Source organism: Sprattus sprattus (genome assembly GCF_963457725.1).
Source record: "Sprattus sprattus genome assembly, chromosome: 4".
NCBI classification, from domain to species: Eukaryota; Metazoa; Chordata; class Actinopteri; order Clupeiformes; family Clupeidae; genus Sprattus; species Sprattus sprattus.
The window spans coordinates 20,881,639-20,909,026 of record NC_137923.1 but is presented as its reverse complement, the minus strand read 5'-3'; the positions used below and the strand labels follow the sequence as shown (position 1 = coordinate 20,909,026).

The 27,388-nt window shown below is 44.1% G+C and overlaps 1 protein-coding gene across 1 annotated transcript; it reads right to left on the bottom strand.

Annotated features, from left to right (window-relative positions):
* Positions 1-19,260: 19,260 nt before the first annotated feature.
* plppr3a (phospholipid phosphatase related 3a) lies at positions 19,261-27,060 on the bottom strand (the record flags this gene model as incomplete). Its single annotated transcript, XM_080837752.1, has 7 exons — positions 19,261-20,715; positions 21,408-21,581; positions 22,334-22,391; positions 22,727-22,922; positions 23,370-23,499; positions 24,134-24,319; positions 26,980-27,060. The coding sequence occupies 7 exons, from the start codon at positions 27,058-27,060 to the stop codon at positions 19,261-19,263; spliced, it is 2,280 nt and encodes a 759-aa protein (XP_080693878.1).
* Positions 27,061-27,388: the final 328 nt, after the last annotated feature.

The window sequence follows — 27,388 nt, the reverse complement described above, 5'->3', positions numbered from 1 at the left end:
CGGCTGTTTTGAGGGGAGCAGTGCTCAACCCGTCAATGTAGACAGTAGACTATCCTTCCCAGACGTAGCCTTCCTCACATAGCACAGTGCATTTAAGTTGTGACCAACGCCGAACAGTGCCTCTTCGGTATTCTGATGACTTCACACCGCCCTTTGTTTCCCGCTCGACTCCGCGATTGCCAGCAGCGCAATGTCTGGTAGCCACTCTCCTGAACGGCGTATAGGGGAAATGGCCTGGCACGCCTCCCCCTGGAGATGCGTGAAATCTTTCATAATGGTGGAGGACAGTGGAGCAGATCAGCAAATGGGTCACACTGTATGATATGGATGCGTTCCTCGTCGTGATTTAAATAAAGGCATAGGCCTATTTGCCCCCCCAACTATTATGCTAGTTAATATGAAATAAATATATGATATGATGCTTATTGTTCATTGATGCGCAGACAATACTGAAATAGACATTTGAACCGCTGTCCATATCGAGGAATGTAGGCTACCAATGCAGATAAGGACATCTGACTTCTCGTAGGCATCTAGGATACATGAATTCCGAAAAGTAAAGGGGATAGTTTATGCGTTGACCATTCATTATGGTTGTCCTGTGCAGGACTGAAAACTAATTTTAACCACGGCCGGGGTCATTATAATAAACCTGTCCCCTTACCCCTATTTTTCATCGCTCTCTCTCTCGCTGGTACGTTTTCACGCCAAATTGAAATCCGCTGCCCAGGACTCGTGAAATAGCCTACCCAAAATAATTTAGGTGAGCAGCAAAATAAATCACAACGTCATGCGCCCTCTGGTGTTTAGGCCTTAGCCTACCAGTACAATGACAGGAAATTGCAGGACAAAATAAACCTTCACTACATTTTTACGAAATTACGTATATTATATTTTCAGAGATCTGGTTTTACACTCCATTTGAACTACATTAACAACAATCTTCTAACGTTATCTTTATTTTCTTCAAAACAGTTTCCAGCTGTCGGCTACACAGCAGGCTATAATAGCCTTGAACAATTATTATTCTTAAAGTGGACATGGCCTTTCTCTGTCTTTTCCTTAAAGCGACACTCTGCAACAGTCAGACACTTTTTGGGGAATGTTTTCGTTGGCAACTACTTCTGGTATAATCTCCACATTAATTTTGATGGTATGTGATCATGATATATGACAAACAATGATATGTGCCGTTCCCATTAGCCTTCCAGAATATTACATTAGTTTCAACTTTATTGTCATTGCACAGAGTATAAGTAGCCTACTGAGGCAACGGAATGCAGTTAGCATCTAACCAGAAGTGCAAAAACAGAAGAGTGCCGAGTATGTGCATATGTACAGTGGTAATATAGATAAAGCTAAAGGTGTACAGATTTGAGATTGTAAAAAAGAGGACTGCGCCCCCTGCCCGCGACGGAGTTTTTTGGAAATATTTTTCACATGCATTGTGTTATAGTGCAAGAAAAAAGCAACAGGAGGCAGGCATGTAACTTCAACAGTTTATCTAAAGTCGGCGCATGTATTCAGCATGGTAAATAAGTATAACTTCATTCTCCAACTCTTCGTACTTCTCTCCCAGCACCTGTTAATCCCACACATAACACTCCAATACAGCGACACCTAGTGGTGTGGTTGCATAATGAGGACACAACACATTGCAGATGACCCCGCCACCTCCACAGTGAGGGCTCAGATACACATACGCGTTTTTGTAAAAACGCGACGCTAGGAAATACATTGATTCCTATGGTACCGCGCGCTTTCACGCAAAGTGCCCCGTATCATAGGAATCAATGCATTTCCTAGCGTCGCGTTTTTACAAAAACGCGTATGTGTATCTGAGCCCTAACGAAGTTTTTACATCTTTTGCACATGCATGTCATACTATAAAAGATTCAACTAGTGGAGGCGGCAAGGTGCTTAGTGTTGCCAGATTGGAAATGGCGTATCGTATCAAAGGCTCAAACTGATCTGGTCGTATTTGGAGGATATTTATCATATCTGGCAACACTGGGAAGGTCGTCAAATGACAGTTCTCTCTACAGTCAGAGCTCGCGCACGAAGGTGGAACGTAAGGGAGGTACCCTTTCCTAAACTTGTAAAGACGTAATAACTAGTTTGTGAAAGACCCAGAGAAACACAAACGTCAAACGAGGCCAAATCCCGGACAATTTTGGAAACCCATTTTTTGGGTCTCGAAAAGAGAACATGTCCGGGTAAAACAGGACGTCTGCACCCATTGAGCTTATTGCCAAAATATAATAGCCACTTTAAGGGTAACGAATATTTGGCAGGCCTGGGGAGTTGCGTTTTTGTTTCTTTCATTAATTTCTGGCATCGAGAAGCTGACTCTAAGCACGGTGACTCTGGATACGCTGAACAACACAGACACGTAGGATAAGGTCATTAGCCTGTATTGAATACATTTAAATAAGTCTCATCTCCATTTCCTCTTTTAATAGTTTTGATAAAACATTACACATTATGCCTCGGTCCCGCTATCTACTTCAGGTCACTGATCTCAAAAAGAAGAAGTTTCTTTTTGAGATCAGTGACTTCAGGTAGGCTATCATTAAAACTTCCGGGCATGACTTTGCCTGTTGTGGGAAATGTGACGTAAAGACCTAGATACAGTAACTATGTAGGACATGGAATGTTTACCATTCTATGGAACTTTCATTTTATGAACTAGAACACAGTGTGTGATCAGTTCTTTCTGAACACCACCACCAGCAGGCGATTTCTATTTTGCTCCGCAAGCTTGTATTCTCCAGCTCAATATCTTGATCGATTCTGCCAACTTTTTTTTTACAGTTGAAAACTTTGTTATATTTTCAAAGCTACATTATTTAATTGTTGGGTTAACGCTTGTTAAGATTATTCTCGAAATATTTAGTTGTGCTCGTAAAAGTTAATTTGCTCAAATTAGTTATCGCTAGGTAGGATAGCATAGCTAACTAACACAAATTCTGATAAAGGCTACATTTATTTATAGGTTGGTTAATATTGACTGGTCAGCTAGTTGACAAAGAAGCGAGATTATTTTAACTTTTTCCTGTAACTTGTTGATTTTTAAGTAATTTCTTCGTATAACCTCCATTCTTGTATTAGAAATGGAGATTCGGACTAACCCCTTTAGCAGGTTTGATGTTCCACCATTTATTTGTGCAGCTAGCCTCGCTGTATCAGCGATGGGGACAGCGGTTTTCTTTTACAGGTGGCGGAAAGAAACGGTGGAGATCGGGACTCAGACGGAGTGGGAGACTATGGAGGTTGGGAGCCAGGCTGGATGGGAAACGGCAGAGCAGGGAACCCAGTCGGTTTGTGTGACAGCCGAGGCTGAGACTCAGTCCGTTTGGGAAACGGCTGAGGCCGGGACCCAAGCGGAGTGGGAAACGGCCGAGGCTGGAACTCAGGCTTACTGGGAAACCAGCGAGGCCGGCTCTCAGGCGACGTGGGAAACCAGCGAGGCCGGCTCTCAGGCGACGTGGGAATCTGCGGAGGCCGAGTCCGACACTCAAGCGGGTTGGACTGACGGTAATGAGCGTAGCTTCCTGACATTTCTGTGGCAGCTGCTTAAAATGCCCATTCAGGGTATAAGGCATTGTTCTATATGATTATGCAAGTGTTGCGTGTGTTCATCTGTGTATACAATTTGAAAGTCTTAACTGAAGGTTTTATTATTTTCTTTTAGTGTTCTACTTTGCGATGAGGATGGCATCCCACATGGTGAGCTCTCATAACTAGTTGGGATGTAGTTGTTTGATAGGACATTGCACCATTGTTTGAATACAGACTCAGAGAGTATGTACTATATTATATGCCTATAATTGACCTCTGTGCTGCAGGGCCGTCTGGATGCTGAGCATGGACCAGAGCTGCTGTTTGGGGTATTTAGGACATTTTAAAGTCATCAGTATGGGTCTGTCCTATGCTATTGGTGACTTTCACTCGCCTCTGCTTTCAGCCTTTTCAATGAAAAGATGTTTTCAAGATCTGCCATCTTATATGTCTGAATGTTGTGTTGTGGAATTGCAGACTCAGGAAGTCCAGAACACACGGCAGACGGTGGGGTTCGAGCACGCTGAGTGGTTCTCCAGCGGTCCGAGGGTGAGCAAGCGAGCAAGGAAGACATTCTGGCACCGTTTTAGACCAGGGTTTACCATCTGTGTGGCCTTTTAATTAGCCTGTTTACTTTTGTTAATCTATTCACTGGTATGTTTGTTTTTGTAGTGGGTGGAGGTGAAGATGTCTTGCACAGAGAGGCTGGATGATTCCCTGAAGAGGCAGTGGTTTGTCCTGACCAACACTTTCCACGTCGAGACCCCAGAGGTATTCTAATTAGCAAAGACTCTGTTTTAAAAATCTGTCATTCATGTCTCTGATTCCTGAATAGTTAACAGTTTTGCCTATTTTCTAGGGAGGCCGTTTGCAGTACGCTTCAATGAAGCGCGTCACTTACATTAAGGTATGGATACTTATTTTAGCTGGAATGGTGTTTCTGTCATTTTGGATCTTCTCCTTTCTTTCACACATCATTTATGAGTGAACATGCTGACTGTTATTCAGATGACCAACATATCGTGTTGTTTTTTCTCTATCTAGCGTTACTGTGGTGAGATCATCCACGTGTCATCTCACATGGAGACGAACGCCACTTTTTATTTGGAGATGGCTGGGGTTGTGGTAAGTTTTTTACTGTCACATGAACTATTTACTAAATCAGCTTCTTTATCATTCTCATATTGCAAATGTTAATAACATTTCCTCATATTTTATCATGAACCGCTTTCATAGATGGTGGAGACGTCTACGACCTTCAAGGGAATGACCATCGCTGCAGATGGAGCGGTGTCGACCACGGAGAGGAGTCACACTGTCAGGCTCCCAGCTCCTACCTTCCCTTTTCCTCAGCCTGGCTTCTCTCCTGATGCTCCTGGTCCTGGTGCTCCTGGTCCTGGTGCTCCTGGTCCTGATGCTGCTAGGCCTGACGCTGCTTGGCCTGACACTTTCCTAGCTCTTGATGCCCCTGGTCCTGATGCTGCTGGTCCTGGTGCTGCCTCTGTTCCTGACGGTGATGCTGCCGCGCCGAGCTGTGCTCAGGTAATATGAACCTCTTGAACCTCACTCTTGACGTAGTCCATTACTTCATCCTGCAGTTTCCCGTGATAAACTATCACTGCCAGTGATTCCATCCTGTTATGCTTATGTGTTTGGGGATGTTTGCTTTGGCAGGGATCAGGAGACAGTAACCTGCTGCCTGAAGCCACGCAGGTTCCCTCCCTCTAGTAAGTCTGGTGTTTGTGAATTTGGGTTAACAGGGTGAAGGCCACAAATTAGGTGGTATGTTTTAACAGAATGAGATTATTTAATGAGTTCCATCTATAAGTGACAAATCTGAACCACAAGGTGAAATTTTACATTAGCATCAATGTGACAGAAGACATTCTGTTTTTACAGCCACCTCTTCCTGTCCACGGGTCTGGAGGACTTTGCTCTAAGACTCCATGGTCTGAGAGAAGCGTTTGCTGTGAGTGTCTTAAATCCTGATAATCAAAGTGATGTCCTGAGACAGAGATTGAAATGTTCATCAAAAATCTATTTATTGCTTTGAGCAGGTTTTGCTCGCCAAGGAACAGAGTGCCAATTTCATCCTCGTCGCCGGGAAGATGATCTTGCGCAACCTGGCCACTCTCAACGGAAAGGTAGCATTTTTAGGGTGTATTAAGTCTCATGGGACCAGATGTTCTTTGCCATTCAAGACTGAAGTCATTCAAATTGGGGACTGGAAGCACACCAGAAGTGTATACAGGCAAGACCAGGGATCACTAAACAGATGTCCTCTCTTCTCCCCTCTTTCTTCCAGGATGCTGGTGTGTTTCAGCAGAAGTTTGACCGGCTGCTGGCCTTCCTCCAGTCTCACACCATTGAGACGGAGCTGCTGGAGGTCGGGGTATGTCAGGTTGCTGTACTCATCGGCTCATAATGGTCACGCCTAAGCTGATGGTTTTTGGTATTTATTAATTGATTTATTTTGTTTATAGATTCACAGTGTCAACTTGCTGGACGTGGTCTTTGAGATGGTGTTCTTCAGAGAGCTAGAAGGGGCTCGTCCCTCTCTGGTCCCTGTAAGTTTTTTTAATATCAGTGTTTGTTACCCATATATTTACTGAGCAGCTCTGCCTAGTTAACACCACTCTCTGTCCTCTCTCCTGTAGCGGGCCCAGGGTGGGTTCCTGGATCATCTGGTGACAGTGGTCCATTCCTTCCTGCCCTCTGAGGTCTGTCCACACCAGGCGGCAAGATGCTGGGAGCTGCTGCGGGTAATTAGCCTCTTTACTGACCACCTCCTGGATATGTATTTCTCTGGAGCCTGTTTGATTAATTGCGTGTTCTTCATTTCACTGATTTGATCCCAGGCTGACGTGCTGGTCTTCCTGGTGGACATCTTCTCCCTGGACCTGAGCGTCTACAGCCGACCACAGGACCTCTCAGATGTGCTCTTCAGCTGCCTGGAGCAGCGTGTGGACCAGCTGCTGAGCACGATGCCTGCTCCCTAATATCCTTTTCTTTTTACAGAATTTTAAAGATTTTAACTTAATATATAAAAGTGAATATAATCTGCTTTTGTTTTCTCAAAAGAGCTACTTTCTCTCTCTCTCTCTCTCTCTCTCTCTCTCTCTCTCTCTCTCTCTCTCTCTCTCTCTGTCTGCAGGATCATGGAAACTCGAAACTTGAAGGCATCGTACACAGCTGCTGACTTTGGAAGCCTGAAGCATTGAGAAGTTGACATTAGGACCAAGGCAAACGCCAGTTTGGAAATGAAGGACCCAAATAATGGAGATTAAAACACTTGAAAGTTACTCAGAAACGTTCCCATTTATCTGGATGCGATTTCTTCAATATCAAACCCAGTTTTCATCCCATTACACATTTTTTGAAATAGTAAAATATTTTTGTATTTTGCACAGACAGTTTCCGTCTCTTTTTCTAAACATATTTTAATAGTGAAACCTAGAAAAGACAGTTAACAGTGTGTAACTGTTACTGTTGGTGCTTTTATATAACCTGTCACTTTGCAATTATGAATCCATAAATAATCCTTTAAATTCTGGACATGCAAACAATGATGATGTAATACTTCATGTTTGTGAATGTGAGTGCACTTTGTCCTCTGGTGACCCTATTCAATATTTTGTAAAATAAAATTAAGATTAGATAACATTTTGTTTTGTCTTATCCTTCCCTTGTTTGACTCACGTTTGTCTTGACACTGAGTTAGGTAAGGTAGGTTACAGTGACAAACCTTGCCTAAAAACGTCCCAGTGGTTTTAGTGTGCAACTGGTGAAAATAACAATAAGCTCTATTATGAACATGTTAAATGTTTAAAACTATTTCATTGATTTATATAGCGCCATTAACAATAGGAGGTGTAGGAGACTGGGGCTGTGATCTGGGGGGGGGCATGCTTCTGCCACCTGGGGTAGGGGGCTGGTGGTGAGACAAGGTGTGAGGGGGGGCACTGGTGGTGATGAGTGGGGAATCAGGCTGGGGTGGTGGGCTGGGGGCAACGGGAGGCGAGGTGGCAGTGGGGGCACTGATGGAGGTGATAGTTGGGGACCCCATCTGCCCTGCTGAGCTCATGGGCGTTTGGAGGTCAAACCTGCTTGACTGTGCCCCCCCTTCCCACACACACACACACACACACACACACACACACACACACCTCCCTGGAGCCATTGGTGGACCTATCTTCATGGTACACAGGTACACTGAGGCAAGTTCAATTAAGTCAAAATATTTTGAGGAAATAACCTCTTTACCAAGTTTATTAACTCAATCAATGTAAGCATGAATAATGATTTGATTAGGTACAAGTCACATCATTAAAGTATAGCTATAAAACAAAAATAAAAGGTCTTGTATAGTATATAACTTCATCTGACTTCAAAATATGGAGTATTTTTCAAAATAATCAATCATTTCTCATTTCTTCAGTATTACAAATGTATAGGGTGAGATAATCAACATTTTATTGTTGCTGTTGTCAGGACAGTACCAACATTATCTTTGTGGCCCTCCTGAGGAGTATTAATATTAATGAATATTACCAGAAGGTACCTACCCTACCTTTTATTTATCTGGCAGTCCCCTTAAAAGGAAATCAAATATCTGGGCCATGTAATTTCTGATGATTGGACAGATGGCAACGATATATATCGACAGTGCTGTAAAATATATTCTCAGGTCAATATGTTATTAAGGAAGTTTTCTATGTGCTCCAATTCAGCTAAATGTTCCCTGCTTAGAACCTACATAACACCATTGTACACTGCTCATTTGTGGTCTAATTACAGGAAAAGGAGTATACTACAGAGACTGAAAGAAGCTTACAATGATGCTTTTAGATTGCTGCTTCATGTACCTAGGTGACATAGTTCTAGTCAGTTGTTTGTGTAAAAGCACGTACCAACTTGTGAGGCGCTGTTGAGAAAATTGATGTACGGTTTCATGTGTTGACTGGACAAGTCTGAGAACTGTACAGTAGAGGCTCTGGTCAACCCTCTAAAGAGCTGCTTTCGATTTATCTCAGACTTAAGACGACAAAAAGCACTGTATTATGTATGTTGTATCTTTTTGTTTTTCTCTATTTTTTATAGTTGTACGTCTGTTATTTTATATGGAACTTGCCGTCTGAAATAAAGATTTATATATATTAATTATTAACATTATAGGAGAAGACTCAGAGCTGTTATCTTGGCCAAGGGAGGCTGCTCAAAACATTAAATTAAGGGGTGCCAATAATTGTGGCACACCTGTTTTTGAGAACAATATTTATTTAATGTAAAAGAAAATGTTTTCTTTCAATGAATTTATTTCAATGAAAAGGTAAGATTTTTGTAATTATTTTCAGCCTGTTTGGGTCACATTCACTAAGGGTGCCAATAATTGTTGAGGGCACTGTAAGTCTCACCTTCTTCACAGAGTGCCCCTCTAGAAGTGCTTGAGCTCATAGCTAGGGACATTGAACATTTTGACCCAGGCAACTGTGATCACGAAATCAACGATTCTATTAGGGAACTGGACCACTGTCACACACTTACAGAAGAATTCCACAGCATCACCTGCCTGAAGGACAAAACTGCCAAGGCTGCCAAAACCAGACTTAGTCAGGATAGTCACCTGATCCATCGAGTGGTATAGCAAACACACTCTTGGACTTCCCAGCAACGGCTTTAGTTGAGGAGAGTATTAATATTTATGCACAATTGCCCCCACCCACCCTTTCCTCCAGAGGGGGGAAAAGAACATTCCTGGACTGTTCAGCCTCCTCTCCTTACAACCCCAAGAGTGCTGACAGCTGTTCAGTATTTGCCTCTCAACCAGAGAGAAGAACAGTAGTCTGTCATGTGCATGTGTGTGCCAATTCTAGCTTAGTCTCACCTTCTTTAGTATAGATATACTATGCCACTGTCATTGCCGTTTATTTGGACCTTGCCTTTTGTAACTTTATGACTTTGCATGTGCTTAGCCAAGATAGATAGTGTCAACAAATGCGCAGTACTGAACTGCACAATATGACATTTAATTGTTGGTGATGAGAAAGAAAAGTCTCCAAGACGCCTCCTAAGGGGGAGGGTGCAGCAGGGGCTCTCCCCTCCTCTCTCTACCTCTCGTAAACCTTTTATCGCCTAAACCATTTATGTACTATGAAAAACAGCTTATATAAGGACTATATAATATTATATTTAGTAAATGTAGGCTAGCCAGAGTCATTATTGTGTTTTGATGCTGTGTAATAAAGATGACTGAATGTAAATTATTGCAACTGTAACTTAAGTTGTCCTGTTAGCACCAGCCCCTAAGGCAACGTCCTAATGATATGTGAATTAGCAAAAGTAGTTATCATATCATGTAATATCGTATCTTATGAATACCTGCTTATCGTGTTAATTAGACATGAATGTGAATCATGATTTTGATATTTCGACCATACTGTATTATTAGGGTGACCAGATTTGAGATTGTAAAAAAGGGGACACTTTGTCGTTGGACTGCGCCCCCTGCCCGCAACGGAGTTTTTGAACATATTTTTCACATGCATTGCAGATGACCCCGCCCCCTCCACAGCGACGAAGTTTTGACATCTTTGGCACATGCAGATGTCATATTGTAAAAGATGCAAGTGGAGGCGGCAAGGTGCTCAGTGTTGCCAGATTGGAAATGGCGTATCGTGTCAAAGGCTCAAACTGATCGTATTTGGAGGATATTTATCATATCTGGCAACACAGGGGTCGACAAATGACAGTTCTCTCTACATTCAGAGCTCGCGCAAGAGGGTGGAACAAGGGAGATACCCTTTACAAAACTTGTAAAGACGTAATAACTAGTTTGTGAAAGACCCAGAGAAACACAAACATCGGACAAGGCAAAATCCCGGACAATTTTGGAATACCTACAAGACGCATTTTTTGGGTCTCGAAAAGAGAACATGTCCGGGTAAAAGAGGACGTCTGGTCAGATAAAGCGGATATATACCGTATGATATAGATATGTGGTATGAACAGTAAGAACATGAGCAGCAAAAGTGGTTATTAGTGCAGATGTGATATAGGTATACGTAAAGTGCAGGTGAAGTACAAATGAAGGTGCCAGTAGAAGTTATAGGGGCATGATACTGTATGGTAGAAATACAATGAAAATGGACAACATTTTTAAATAAAACGATAAAGTTATGAATACACTATAGGTGAGAAATGTACAGTAGTTATACAATAATTTAGTGCAAATGTACAGTGGCTGGAGGGAGGTGTGTAGCAGTCAGGCCAGGGTAGAGGGGGGAAATACAGTCACTTTAGGAAGGAGTGTGGGGGGTAGCCAGGGGGCTATCAACGTGGTGCAGAGTTCAGCAGAGAGACAGATGCAGGAAAGAAGCTGTTCCTGAGCCTGCTGGTCCAGGAACGGAGGGCCCTGTAGGCGGGCAAACAGGGAGCTGGGATGGGATGGGAGCTGTCCTTCATGATGCTGCGCGCCTCTTGCAGACATCTTTTGCGCTGGACAGAGGGTTTTGCAGTCCGCAACAAAGCAGCTACTATACCAGACTGAGATGCAGTTGGTGAGGATGCTCTCGATGGTGCAGCGGTAGAAGTTCACCACAATCTGAGGAGACTAATGGGCTTTCTTCAATCTCCTCAGGAAGAAGAGACGCTGGTGAGCCTTCTTTACCAAGGTTGAGGTGTTGAGGGTCCAAGAGAGGTCCTCCGAGATGTGGACACCCAGGAATTTAAAGCTGGCTACGCGCTCCACCTCCGTCTCGTTGATACAGATTGGGGTGTGTGCGCCACCTTTGGTCCTTCTGAAGTCCACAATGAGTTATTTTGTCTTTTTGGTGTTGAGAGCGAGGTTGTTTTTGGCAAACCACTTTGCTAGGTGCTTGACCTCTTCCCTGTAGGCCGACTCAACGGCGTTCATGATGAGGCCAATCACTGTTGTGTCGTCTGCAAACTTCACAATGGAATTAGAACCATGAACAGGTGTGCAGTCGTAGGTGAAGAGAGAGTAGAGGAGAGGGCTCAGCACGCAGCCCTGTGGGACACCAGTGTTCAGGGTGGAGGAGGTGTTGTCTTGAGGTTGTCTTACCTGACAGACTGGGGTCTGGTGGTTAGGAGGTCTAGCATCCAGTTACTGAGGGAGGTGTTGATGCCCAGATCACTGAGTTTTGTTATCAGTTTGGAGGGGATTATGGTGTTAAATGCAGAGCTGAAGTCTATGAAAAGCAGTCTCCTGTAGGTGTTGCTGTTGTCCAGGTGGGAAATGGTGGAGTGTAGTGCCGTGGAGATGGCATCCTCCATTCTCCTATTCTGGCGGTAGGCGAATTAGAGGAGGTCCAGTGTGGGTGATAAACATGTTTTGAGGTGAGCCAGGACCAGCCTCTCAAAGCACTTCATAATGGTTAGGATGAGAGCAACTAGGCGAAAGTCATTTAGGCTCGTTGCCTTGGAGTGCTTTGGCACCGGCACGATGGAAGTGGTTTTGAAGCACATTGGGACAGCTGCTTGGGCCAGTGACAGGTTGAAGATGTCAGTCAAGACCTCAGTCAGCACAACATTGCCAAAAGACACCAGTAAGCATGTTTGCAATCGTTTTATCAGTGCCAAGTAGGCTTTAGGTGGTGTACGCAAGAGTTAACAGGTTATGTTGTTGGGTCCCTAGGTTGTTGTCCTCTGTCCTTCAAAACAGTCCCAACTTCTATAGAGTACCTCAAGGCTGATTGTGTAAAACCTTCAGTTTTCTCAAGAATGCGGTCATTAAACTGAATGACAAACCTGATCACCACCAGTGATACAATATATTCACTAATTATGATGGTAACATAATCTTGCCTGTCAATACAAGGCTATGTTGCTGGTATGGTCCTTAAATGTACTTGCAGGCCTCAAGGTACTCACTGACTTATTCCTTAGTTAAGGTATGAAAACAGGTGGAAAAAATGCCCACACCATTTAAAACAAGCTGTCCAGTATATCTGTCTTTTTCCTTTTCTTTTATATATTTCAGATTCTTTCCATTTTCTTTTCTTTTTTAATGTCATCCTCATCATCATGTCAGAGGTGAATGTAGGCTACTTAACCCTCCTATTATGTTTGGGGTCAATTTGAACCCATTCAACGTTTGTTTTACTTCATATTTAATTACTTTTCCTAATTTAATGGGGACAACTGAGACACAAAGTTAACATGATGATATGTTTTCAATGTCCTGTACACATGCTGTACGCAAAGGTGTTGTTTGGGGTATAAAATGTATAAGAAATATCAACTTTTGTATTCCAAATGTCATAGATAACAACAATATGTACTTAGAAATTAGAAAGAAAAAGGATATCTCTTTCCAATTTTAGATCAATCAGTGAGATTTTATGGTGATCTGCATGTTTCTCCATAGTCGCGTAACATGTATTCTGGATGTAGAAGGGGGGTGGGTGGGGGTATTGTTTTATTTAAAGGACTATTTAGGTAGTCAACAAACAAACCTAAAGTACCTGACACATAAACTTGGGTGAAAAGTTTTAATTATATGGTGAGGTTTAAATTGCTGGGGTCAAATTGACCCCAAGGATAAAAGATGTTAGTAATTTTGAAGGTAATAGGAGGGTTAAATGTATGTTTCTCATTTACCCATCCTTTGGTCTTTTAGCTTTGGAAATGCCAGTTTGTTCACTTGGCGAGGGTCTTCTTTGCTGTCATGGAAACGTACACGCTGCAAGGCCTTAGTAATCTGGAGCTTGTCTCCAATATCCCACCTAACTAGAGTCCTGTCTGATAATAGCAGCTTAGACGGCTGTCTTACCTTCCCCTGAATTTTCCTCCCACGGTAGGATTATAAACATGATCCCTGGTAATTGTCTTGTTTCCTGAGGTCTCAATCGGTCCTGAAACTCACTAAGCAGGCTTCTTCTTTTCACTCTCAAACTATTTTTGTTTTCCACCTACACCCTTTCAGAAAACCTGTCCAGTAGTTCTACGGAGATGGTAATTTCTGTCTGGGCTGTTTCTTAGATTTAGTGATGATTCTCTTTAATGTCCTCTTGTTGGGTGGGACAATGTGTGTTTGGCTGCAGGAGCAGGATGAAGAGGAAAAAAGAACAGACCAGACAGTCTGATCTGTGAAGTACTCTACTATTTTCCCAAGTGTTCTCCTTCGTTGGCTGCATATCTTCTTGCTTTATTGGTTCTGTGTGATGTACTTGATATTTGGAAGATAAGGTTTTCCTGAATGTCCCAATACAGGTTTGTAAGTGTCTTTTCTGACACTCACATATGTCTTGGGTTATGGATATTATTGAAGATCAGCGTCATAATGCATACAAAATATTAAGCAACAACAGCAGGAATACGCCGCAGACACACAATTTGTTATTTTGAAATGCATACAACATTTTATAGAAATGACTTTATAAAATATTATTAAAGCCATTGTTATATAAGCAAACGTCCTCTTATTGAGCTAGAATTTGAGTTTGTGTATTTGGATTTGAATTTGACAGTTGTCATCGAATCTCTAGCCCTGACGCCAAGAGCACTATGTGGCCGTCTGGAGAGTAATTCGAATCACTACCCTGTGTTGGCCAGCAGAGGGCATATACACACCACTGCTGGTAAACTTACCCACGTTCATGCTTCAATCCATCCAAAGGAGCTATACTTAACAAGGGTGACCACCTTTGCGTTGTATTGCACAGTAGTATGTTAGGAGTTACAGACTGTAAAGTTATCAATCACTCTGTTACCATCTCGATTGCTGTAATGTCTCTGAATAAGTTTGCAAAGACGTAGTTAGTTCACTTAATGTAGCCCAAAACTGCTGAAAAATTATGTGAATGCACACCGTAGCCTATAGAGATGCGTTTTATATGGACTGGGTTTGATGGTAATGTGCTGGTTTTATGAGCTTGCATCAGGGGCACAGAGATGCACTCCAGCACTGCCAAATCGATGATAATGTGCCTTGAGAAGGCTGCGAGGACCCAGCTCTGTTTACACAGAAGCTGAAACCCACTACAGTCACCCCCAGATATTATTCAGACAGACCAACATCGTTTAGAGTGGTGTTGGAGGGTGCACTGCAATCAGATCAACAACAATGTGCAAATGAGAAAGAGGAGGCCTTATAACAGTAAAAAAACATTTACCATACCTCCATGGAGGAGAAGAAAAAAACAGTTTTATGTGATTTCACGCTTCATTGTGTGTCCAATGCAGTCAAGATGACTGTCTCATCTGAAAGATAAGAGAGACTGGCCATTTGGATACGATTGAGGCCTACCTCAAATCTGTTTTCTTGAGGGACCCATGACTCACGGAAGCTTAGTCAATGTGTGGCTGCAGCCAGCAAGCCCACATTTGGCTGCCTCCACTGCACAATTGTGTTAGTCAACTGCGGAGCTGAAGAGGGAGCCCAAGTGAGTAAAGACGCTTCTTATCTCTGTCAAGGCCACGCAATGCTTCTGATGTTGAGGGGTCAGATGTTTCACCTTTTTTATCTGGCTTTCCCTTCTCCCTAATTTAAACGGCAGCCTTCAGTTTTTTTTTTTTTGTCATTTTGTGCAGGAGAGGAGCAATAAGAGGGAACATGCCGGCTTGTATGCTTCCGCCCAAAGGGCTCTGGCACTTAAAGATCAAACGTGCAGGGGCCTCCGTATGCAGCTAGGCCTTCCTCAATGTTAACCCATTTAATTAAGTGTTTAGGACTTTTCCGTGGAGACTGCATATGCATGGAGATAATATAAGAAGTGTACATGATCTGAATACATTTTACTTTCAAAGGAATTTCAATGTGCAGAGCCTGTCTATAAGTACTGCTGACTGTGAGCTTCAGAGTCTGGGTGACAAGATGAGAGGTGAAAATGTGGTGGTGAATAGCCTTCCTGTCTGCAATCTCTACAAAGTACCCCAAGGTTACCCATTGTTGGCTATTTGATGGGCAGTTTGGTATTCCAGCCTTGAATGTCAGCCAGGTTTGACATGCACTTCGAAAAGATCTTCAGATTCAGTTCATTCAGTATTTCTCCTAAAAAAAAGTACATTTTTAGCTACATCCCCTTTGATGGGAAGTGTTTGACATTTTTCACCACACAGGACTATTTTTTTCACCAGCTGCCAAATATCTTGGTGGGGAGCATCTGCTGCTCCTGTCCCAGCTGGGGCTTGGCCCTAGAAATGACTTGCTGTCTGCAGTCACAACAGCAGGTCTGGGGGAGGTAAACCAAACCCCCCCCCCCCCCAGCACAGAGGAAGAAATAACAGATTCAGTGCCCAGTGATCAGGCTGTCCTTTCAGACTATAAAGCCGGATGTGGACTCAAATGGCTACTAATAAGTTTAGACAGGCTTGTGAAAAGACAAGTCAACTTGATATTAACAGCTTTCTTTGATAAGGCTTTTAGTATGTAGAATGCACATCTAATCTAAGCCATAATGTAATCAATGGATCTATGATTAAGCCAGATGAGGCATATACACAGAAATAGCAAATCAGGGATGTCTAAACCTCATATATGATGTATACCTTAATATGCAATGAATACATGTGCAAATGTTCTAAAAACACTCTGGCGAACCAACATTTGGTAGCCCACCGTTATAAGATATTTTATCAGAACTTACATTGGAATTGACTCGTGTATAATGATGCCCTGATCGTAGAGTGGTAAGCTCCCCTGTGAACACTCTAGGAATAATTCTATGTGATGTGGTGACCTTTCTTCCATGCCAAAGGAACTAAGAGCTCAACCATTGCATGTCTTTCTTCAGGATTATCACTGATCACTTGAGCTCAAGATTTTGAATGAATGGCTGGGCTAAATTTGTCATTAACCATAAATAAAAAAAATAAAAAAAAGATGTAGAAAGGCTGGCACATGAGGTCTCTCACCACAAAAGGATTTGAGCCAGGTAAATGGTTACACAGATAAAGAGCATGACTAATTAGATAAGCATGCATGGCTAAATCAGAACGACCAGGTCTTCTGTGGTTTTCAGAAATATGCAAGCTTCATCAATCACGCATATGCACGGAACACATAGACCCACAAAGGCACCCACACAAACACACATGGACATCCTGGCACATGCACACACACACACACATACACACACACACACACACACACACACACACACACACACACACACACACACACACACACACACACACGCACACGCACACACACACGCACACACACACACAGAGGAAATACACACCCATTCACATTAGTCTGGTCTAATAACTGTGTTATTGTGTTACTGGGCATCACAAGTGCTGCAGGATATTTTCAGGGCGACATGGACACGCCGAGTCTCCCTCATGCATCTCCAAGCAAATTCACATCAATTCACTCATGCTGAAATCCCTCTCTGCTGTTTACAGTGAGACTCCATTCTGTAGACGACTGTACAGACTTAAGAAGGTTTACATATGCAAAGATGGCATTTATGCCTTTGTATTCTGGGAGCATCAGAGAACAGAGACTTTTTACAGATTATTATTCCTTGCCTTTTCTGTATCTGCTCACAAAGATATTTTTATCTCACAAACTCTGCCACTGTGATCGAACAAAAGCCCATCTCCACTGACCCTGATCTGGTTGGAACAGATGTCTGGAAATTAAAACCCAGAGAAATCGCTGCCGCTCTGTGTGCGCCACACACGGCTAATCTGACCCAGTGTGTTGCTCACAGTGCAATGGCTCATTTTTCAATTCGGCCGCGGGTGAATGGAGAGAAGTAGGGCTGTTTTCAAAAACATGGTGGTCAATGTCCACACCGACAGCCAGATGAAGGGCCCAAGCGCTTTTTGAGGGTTTGAGCTACCTGCTCAGACCTGGGTCAAGAAGAAAACCGATGCAAGGCCATCTGAAATGGCCAGTTCTCAATATCTTTTGCTGTAATGTTGAATCACACCTTGGGAGAAGGTTGAGATGACTCGAGAGGCACAGTAAGGGGCGAGTCACCGTGACACAGTCCTGCTTCAAGAGACACGAGGCTGGAACAGATGCCTCATGGGAGTGGGGGGTTGGGTTGGGTGAAGATGACACGGGAGTCATGTATCTGTGTGCATGCACGTGTGTGTGTGTGTGTGCAGGCGTGTGTGTGTGTGCAGGCGTGTATGTGTCTGTGTGTGTGTGTTTGTGTGTGTGTCTGTGTGTGTAGGCGTGTATGTGTGTGTGTGTGTGTACATGCTGGCATTGTTTTATGACCCACTAAGGAGGCTCTGCTCGCCTCCTGGCAGAGCTGCAGTATTGAGTCACGGTCTCGGCTTGCCTGAGGAGGTCCAGCGCTCCAGCTTAAGCAGCAGCCCCGTATCTGATCGACAGCCTCCTTCCACGCTGCCATATCACGCCATCTCGCTCTAGCTCATCCCTCCTCCTCCCTTTTACACAGACAGGGTTCTCCTAATGTCCCAGCACTGTCTAATTGACTGGCTTCTGTCCGGAGTCTCCTTGGCCCCAAAGGACGGCAAATTGTTTGCCTGCTGGTGATAATGGGCCGACATGAATCACGGGCTGGGAAGGGTTCCCTCAGAGGAGAATTCAAGCCTGACCAGGCTGGATAGCAGATTTCATTACAGATATCTGATATTGACTCTATGGTGCTGTGCTGCGTGAATCTAAAAGGAGGCTATATTCATCGCCTTGGGAGTGGGACATTGGACACGGCTTGTTGTTGAGATGCCATTTTCATCTGCAAAACAGCAATCCTTGCTCTGCTCTGAAAGTGTACAGATACACCAGTGTGACATAGTAGATTTCAATCTTTTTTTATTAAACTGAAATATCACTATGATACTATGACACCAATGACACAAGTGTTTTGAAAATCAAAACATAGAAATAAACGAAATGGAAGCAAATTAGATACAGTACTGTACATAACTGGCAATGGTTCTTGAACTCAATCTTGAATAAACAGAGATCAGGGATTAGGTGGATGGCATATCAGAACCCAAACTGTAATAGTTCCCAGTGTTTTTGTTGTTGTAGAGAACCTGAAGTTGAGCTCAGAACTTAAACCGAGAGAGGTAAAAATTAGAGAAAAGTCTGTCAGTGGTCTGAGAGAATAAAAAATACAAAATGTTTTCCATTCATATCAACAGTGAAATTCAGAATGCAATAAGAAAGCATTTTAGAAAAGACATTCTAACACCAGTCCTTTCAGAACAAAACTCCCGAAGCAGACATTTAAATACATACACATGCAGCACACAATCACCACTCCACAGTTATAGAAAAAGGGTACATTTGGTACATAACAAAAGTTCTCCTTCTCACAAAAAAGGCAATCGATTCATCAAAGAGTGTTAAAATAGTCATGTACAGTGGAGAGATGAGGAGTTTTGTGTCAGTCTATTTATAAATCATCTCTACCGAGACACGGATACGGAGTACTGATAAGAGGCAGGCCTATTAAGTCATTCCTGTTCCCACATTGTAGTACAGTATTTCAGCCAAATATGACAATGTAAATAATGCCAACATTAAAATCTGTACAAGAGTAATTTATTTATTTATTTAAGGACAATTTTCATAGTGCCGATATTCTGCTTGGGATGTCAATGTCAATTTCTCCATCAAATGTTCATACAGATTGTGTAAACAGAATCGATTGTTCAGTGGTTATTGTTAAAACCTGCTGGGCTTGCAGTAGAATCTGTCCAGATGCTCAGTAAAGGAAATGGCCAGTGTCTCTAATCCTGTGGCGGTCACTCCTTAAACCGTCGGTTTAAACTGGCGGTCTGTATGTTCTTAAAGAAGTGGTCGGGCTCCATCTGAGGGGGCTGCAGCTGGGGGTCCCAGTCCCTGGATGACATGGAGGGCTTGCGGTGGAGGGGCGAGTGGCGGCTCAGGCTGTGGGTGCGGGAGTGGCTGCTGTCCAGCACCAGGTCTGGGTGAGGTGGTGGGGGCAGCGGGGGCTCCCAACTGGAGTCGCTGGCAGAAGAGCCCACCGAGTCAGCCTTGATGTGCCTGTAGTCGCGCACGCTAACGCTGTCCTGCCTGTGGAGCGACTTGGTGCCGTCTGCGCTGCCCACCTCCTGCGTCTCAGAGGCACCTCCCCCGTTGGTCGCACTCATCCAGTCCCAGGGGTTGCCGTTGCCCGAGGACAGGCGCACCACGGGGTGGTGTGGGGCGTGGGCGTCGATGGTGACGATGCTGGCACTGTCCCGGTCGGAAGGGATGCGGTAGTAGGGCGACTCGGAGCCCGTTGAGGAAGTGGCACAGGATGAGCCCCCGCCCCCGACGCCTCCCGCGTCCGAGGCCTTAGATGTAATGCTGAGGGCCCCGAGCTGCTTGGACATTGCCATCACCTGCACCACACGCGGCTGGGCGGGCAGGCGAGGGGGCTCGGGCGTGACTGCTGGAATGGCGGCCTTCTCCGTCCTGGACATCGACAGCCACTTGGCGCGGGTGGTTGCGCTCTTCGGGGAGACGGGCGGGGGCCGCAAGGCCTCCTCAGGGATGTGCACTAGGGGGGGGGCTCCTGGAGGCCTGGGTGGGAGCACCACGCGTGCCACCACCGGCCCAGGCGGGGCACCCCGGTTAGCCGCCTGCACCGTGGGGTAGAGGGTTGAGTGTGAGGAAGCCCCTAACTCTTTGCCCCCTCCTCCTCCTCCACCCCCGGCTGGTGTGGTCTCGACCTCTCCCCCTGAGGCCCCCTCTGCGGTGGCGTCCTGCTCTTCTTCCTTTGGGCTCAGGCTCCTCATCTCGATGGATTTCCGCCTCCACTCCGACACCAGCTGCTTGGAGCGCTGTGGGTCCATGGGCACGTGGAAGGTCATGTGGCGCTGGGTCGTGCTGCAGCCGCCATTACTGAGCTCCTCCGGCGCGTTGGTGGCGGCGCGTGGCAGCGTGTTGCTGAACGTCACCATGGTCTCCTTGCCCATGGGGCTGCGGGGTGCCAGGAGCTCCACGTCCGCACTGGCTCTCTTCAGGCTGCTCAGGGAGGCCTTTTCCCGGCGGACCTTGCGGTTCAGGCCGGCCACGTGGGGCGGGCCAGCCAGCTCGTCGTTGCTCTCAGAGGCGATGGCCTTCTGGTAGACAGAGTCATGGCCCCGCTGGGTGAGAGCGCGCAGGGCGTCCTTCTGTGCAGGCTGGAGATGCTTGGTGGGCCTGAGAGGGAAGTCCTCTGAGGACTTGAAATTGCCCACAGCATAGAGTGCCTGGAAAGAGCGAGTGAATGAACTAAACGTTAGACATCTGCCACTACTGAGGCTGAACTCTGACCCAAAAACTTTTTTGAATGGTCTACTCTTGCTTTTTTGTCCCTGTTGTGAGTATTTTATGGTCTAAACAGAATCCAAAACTTGCTTAATTTCTTTCCGCATTTCTTTATAAGAAAGTTTGTTCACTTTTCCCTCAAGATCATTCACCGACGGAGTATATGTGATGAAATTCAAATCATGAAATATTATGTTCACGTTTAGTATGGAAACACCTTCAAAGCTTTGGGGAGAGTATGATGTTCTCTCCAGCAATAAACTGTAGGAGTGTCAGAGGGAGCCATGGCGGCAGAGGGTGATACCGGGGAGAATTGAGCTCAATAAATGGAAGCGACAGTTGTTGAGAAATTGAACTGTGAAATTTCTCAAAAACATCCTTGAGGATTTGCTTGTCTCTCTCTCTCTCTTACACACTTTCACTCCTGCTCTCTAACAGAATTAAACTCTATATATAGCACTTACCAGCAGACAGATAAGAGTATCAGGGGAAGTGTATAAAATAGAGTAAATAAACCCAAACCTGCTTTCTTCACACACTCCTACTGTAAGTAGGGTGGAAGGACTGTAAACTGACATAGAACATAGAACAACTCTCTTCCGAATGGAAATTTTATGTCATTTATGTGCCTCACCAGGTATACGGCGACGCCGGCTCCGATGACGAAGCCCACATAGACGTCGATGGGGTGGCTGCGGTACTGGGTGATCTGGGTCAGGCTGGCCAGGGCTCCAGCGATGGCAAACGCAAACACCAGCACGGGCTTCAGCAGCTTAGTGCTGTCGGAGATGGTGGAGTTGAAGTACATCTGGCAGCGTGAAGATAGAAGGAAAGCAATACCTGTTAATTACGTAAACTCCCACTGAAATCTCCTACTTATCTGCCCACTGTGTCACTCAAATAACTGCTGGCTGCCGTAAATGTCGGCTGCAGATTTTACAGTTAATGAACGTTGAACAGAAATGCTTTGATGCTTCTTCGATTCCTCATATAAGCTTGGGAAAACTTCCTCTAGCCCTACCAAAGATTAAGTTGCTGACCTTTACCCACTCAGAAAATAAACGACTCAACCCAACAGCTGACCCCTGTCTGTCTCTCTCCCTTTCCCTCTCCCTCTCCCCTCTCCCTTTGTCGCTCTGGCAACAATAAGGACTCGGTGGCTTCATTAACAGGCGGGATCCTACACTGAGGTCAGTGAAGCATGTCAAACGTAAAGGGACTAATGAGCAGCTGAAGCTGTTCCACCACACCGGGAAGACGGCCTGCCGACTCCAACCAATCGAAACCTCAGGATGCGCTTGTTAGGAAGGGTGACAGCAAGGGTCAAGCGGGCAGTTAACACACTGTGGCGCTTGACAACAGCGGACTACGTCAGGCTATGAAAGGGTCATTATCGCATTGGATTTTGTCAAACTATCCGCAAGGCAAACTATAGCAGTTTCGCAAACATGTACATAACACTACTGTCAAGCTAATTAGACAGGGAAAAGGGAATCACTGGCACAGAGCATGGTGTTAGATATGCAGGAAATGAGACGTGGGATGGATGAGAGTGCTCACCGCTATGTAGACCGCTGCGAAGCCAGAAAGAGTAGCGTGTTGTGAGGGGAAAGTCTTCCTGTAGGAGAAACAGAACAAACAAATGTCAGCCGCAAACAAACGATATAGCACAGTCGCTGAGGAGAGAACAGGAGTAGGAGGAATATATCACGGGCTTCGCTTCCACAGGCGGAATGCGTGAGACAGGAACCACTTGCATCATGGCTACATAATGTGACAGCTGATAGATATTTTGGGACACTTTGGCCTGAAATCCCATGATAATCCTTCAGTATCAGCGACACTCATCATCTTATATCCCTATCCAGCCCACTCTGATGCAATCTCCTGCAACCACCTACCAACACCGCATTTGGTCTGTTTGCTTGTTTGTTTCGAGGCGCTGAGATTCACCTGGCAGACAGGATGGCGTACTGGTCTCTCCCTGAGCAGATGTCTTGGGTGACATAGGGGTTCTTCTCACAGGCGACTCCCGGAGAGGTGTAGTTGGGCTTGCACACGGTCAGGAAGAAGGGGGTGTGATAGCCAGTGGCAAGCTGGATTACGTCTGTCACCAGGGCTGTGGCACACAGCCCAAACACATGCACTCCTGGAGGGAAGAGAGGTGACATCAGGTCATAACACCAAGGTGAAAAACTAAAAAATCTATCAAATGGCAGTACTACGTAATACATCTTAGCACCAGGGCTCTATGTGCAAACCACTTAAAGAGACAAGTATGTGTCTTTTCACGGAACAGGCAACACTTTGAACACATCAAAAGCAGTCATGCCAGATATAAAACGTGTTTGCCACTGGTGGCATAAAATGCTTGTGCATTTGTATGGACATAACTTTCCAGGTACACCCAAAGGTGTTTTCTGTTGTATAATGTGGATAAATCAGTAAAACAGCACAGATAATGATGCTCTGAATAACAATGTGCTGAGTAATCAGACACAGGGCTCCACCGCTATAAACCTCACTACATTAAGCACCTGAACAAGGTAGGCTGTGTAATGCCAGTAGATCATTAAAGATTCTTCCAGACACCTACCCACGAAGCGGACGGTTCTGCGCAGAAATGAGTTGAAGTTGCAGCCACCAGCATTGATACTGCTCTCACAGCTGCGCCGATTCTTCAGACGAGACTGCATGCAGTACATCAGAGCCTCCCCGATCATAATCTGGGCAAACAAACGCAGCAGGGTGTGAATAAAAGCACCAGGATATCCTTTGTTAGAGTGGAAAGTTATCCGTCTTGGAGTTGCTAACACGACTCCGGTCTGCATTAGACAGGTAAATCTACTGCATACTGGTCAAGATAAACTATTAGAAATATGTATGCTCACATGATTTCAGATTGTAGATCTTTACTTTGCATACATTTTCATATTGCCAGAGTACAGTTACACTACAAGGCACACTAAACCTTAGGCCAGACATACACCAAAGAGGCAATAGGTGTAGTGTTGGCTTCATGTGTAGATGCAAAAATGTATCTCCACTAAACAGAAATATAAACAAGTGTTGAATTTTGATCATATGTTTCATTAACTGAAATAAAGGTCCTGTAAATCCCTCCATGCTCACAAATACCTTATTTGTCTCACATATTGTGCACAAAGTCATATCCTTAGCCATAGCCAAAGCCCATAGATTACTGCCTAATGCACTGACTGGTTTCCTTAACTAATTGAGATAAAATCTGAAAGTGAAATCTTTGAGATATGTTTTTTTCCTGGTGTATTTTTGCACTGTGCCATTTTTAGCACCCGGTACTTCAAAGCTGCGTGGACGTGACAGATGTGCGGTACTCACGGAGGCAGCGGGCCCGGCGAAGGCCAGGCTGAGCAGCATGAGCAGGGGGATGAGCTCGTCACCTGTCTCGATGTACGGCATGCTGAGCGAGCGGTCGTGACAGCGGAAGCCCACCTTGGCCGGCTGGAGGACATCCGTCAGCTCCAGGAAATACAGCGAGATCATGGAGGAGGCCACAATGGGCAGCTGGGAGACCAAGAGAGGCAAGGGCATAGTGCATGAGGAAACATGCTAACCTGGTTAGCAGTAATGTTGAGACTGGGGATATCATGTTAAAATGAACTAGCTTACTACTGCAACAAGCACATGGGTGTGTTAAATCCTGAAATTAATTAGATAATAAATGTGCATATCGCAGCTGTGGTCTTTTTTTACATAATAGGTGGATGGATAAAAATAAAAGGATTTTGTGACTTTAAAGGAAACTAGAAAATGCATTTCCTGAAGGAAATACCAGTGCATGAAATGCAAAAGTTAAGAAAGGAAGAAGAAAAGAAAGAAAAATGAAAGAAGGAAATAAGAGTGGAAGAAGGAAAGAAGAAAGGAAAGAAGAGTGAAGAAAGGAGAGAAGAGAGGAAGAAGGAAAGAAGAAAGGAAAGAAGAGTGAAAGAAGAAAAGAAAGAAGAGTGGAAGAAGGAAAGAAGAAAAGAAGGAAGAGTGGAAGAAGGAAAGAAGAAAAGAAAGAAGAGTGAAATAATGAAAGAAGAAAGTAAAGAAGAGTGAAAGAAGAGTGGAAGAAGGAAAGAAGAAAAGAAAGAAGAGTGAAGAAAGGAAAGAAAAGTGGAAGAAGGAAAGAAGAGTGGAAGAAGGAAAAAAGAAAGGCAAGAAGAGTGGAAGAAGGAAAGAAAAATGGAAGAAGGAAAGAAGAAAGGAAAGAAGAGTAGAAGAAGGAAAGAAGAGCGAACAAGAGTGGCTCTGGATATAAAGAGAGAGTGAAAATATTGAAAAAAGGAGATAAAAATGGAGTGAAGAAGAGAGATTGAGTGTGAAAGTAGACTGAGAGGGATAGAGAGAAAGATGGAGAGATGGAGAGAAAAACAAGTAGAGAATGGAAGGTGTCTTAATGTTCCTAGTTACAGTTAAATTGAGAGGGACAGAGAGAAGAGGTTCCTTGGATTTGGCGCAGGTGTCAGTGAAGCACAGGTGCAAGCCAGTTTAAAGACCCTATTATGATGTCATAATGGCCCAATGTAAGTCAATGGGAGAAATTTATATTCGTTTTTCTTTAATATCTTAAAAAGTATAAAGTTTAGCATAAGTGTCCTTTACAAGACCTACGCGACAAAGTTTGAACGAAGTTTGTAAGTTAAGCGGTTCAAGCTGAATTAAGCGCAGAAGTCGGTAAACGGAATAAGAAGAAGAAGAAGCCTAGGAATAACAATACAGGGCATTTCATGCACTGTAATAATCCTGTGTAAGTCTTATCTTTCCGATGTGTTAAACTGTTCTCCACATGAGTGGTGTCTATCTTTTAGAGTACATATCTTACAGACAACAGACAGCTGTAATAACATGCAGTAATTATACTTTTATGATAAATAAGTTTCTTGATATGTTGTCAATTTATCAGTTATCAGTTTCTTGATATGTTGTCACTTTAATGTCCTAACATAGCCTGACGATGTCATTCTCATAATTCTATTCAGAATATGAGTCTGAGACTGAACCATTGGGCTGTGATTATGGGGCGTGTTTCAACGAACCAGGAAAGAAAATGCCTATTCGCTGAATTGGATACCTAGAACCAATCAGAGCAACGTAGTATTACCATCTGATAGATTAAACTTTTACCTGATCCCGTAGGAAGGACGGCAAAAACATCTTTTCAATCGACAAATGCCTTGATCGCGTTTCTCTGTTCCTCTTTCAAAATGAATGCGCTGTCAATATCTGTTGAGATATGCCTGCTCACGTTACTTAATTAGCACTCAAGGCTAGAAGCTACCATTTGTTTCAATGTTTTTTTTTGTCTACGCGTTAGCATAACCTATCAATAATGGTCTAGAGTGCTTCAGTTAAGAGCTACTATCCTCGGCAACATTCGTGTTGCACATACACAACTAACCGAGTCAATGTAGACATAAAAAAGTCGTGTAGATAGCTTAAATCATATCAAATATGTCCCACTAAGCTCCCGAGACGGCGCCATCTTTGTTCAATGTATATTCTATCTATCATCAGGTCATCTGTCCATCAACGTATAAAGCCCGCCCTTACAATTTGATTGGTTTAGATTGCTTTCTCAACTTTTTCGAAACGTTTAATCCCTCCCAACTAGCTCGACTCCAGACTGAATCTCCCAGACCAAAAATTTTGTGGGCGGAGTTCAGGCTGGTATCCAGGCTAGTCCTAACACGCTTTCACAAGTGTTCTTTGAGAAAAAAAGTCAACCATCTGGCTCTTAAAGTCATGCAACAAAAAATAATCATGTTGACACAGCATCACAAGTTGAACTTAGTTCACCCAGGCTCACAGTTACACACACTGTCAACAAACATGAAACGATACTGAACCTTACAGGAACTTTAGAGGAATACTTCAAAGCTAGTCTAACCATATTAAATCAGGACTTTCAGTGAGTTTTAAAGTCTAGTGAATGTGCTGATGAACACAGAGTCTGCCAAACAGAACATATGGCTTGAGCTGTGCTGACAATGAATACATTCAGAGGGACCTCTAAATATAGACTCATCACATGATGTAGGCTCAATACCGCGAGAACCAATTAAAGGTAACCTTTGGTTACTGAGCTCACATACAGTGAGCTAATTTGCAGAAGGTTTCTAACTGTCAGTCTTCGCTGTTCACTTCGTCCACGCATCAGTGAGACAACAGTGCATACTTACCTCAACAAAATAGAAACAAGGCAGCAATGTCATACTGTCTTTGGGTGGTTTCTTCTTAGGTTTGTCTTTTGGTGACATCATTCTGGAGGCGGGGCGAGACAAACCTGAAATCACATGTTTTAGAGCAGAAGTAAGGAGTTTTGGTCAAAAGCTAGCAATCTAACCATGAAAAAGGCATGCTAAATCCTAACCAACACCAACAGCACAGTTGGCACTGATAAAAGGCTTTCTAGCATTCTAACTCGTGGCTTTTTGCGATATAGTTGGTGATGTCGTGCTGTGAAAGCTTTTTTCTGCATTTTCATGGGGTGGTCTGACCCGGAACACATAACTGCATAGTGCAGGGGTCTTCAACGTTTTTCAGGCCAGGGACCCCCAAACTGATGGCAAGATGAGCAGGGACCCCCTA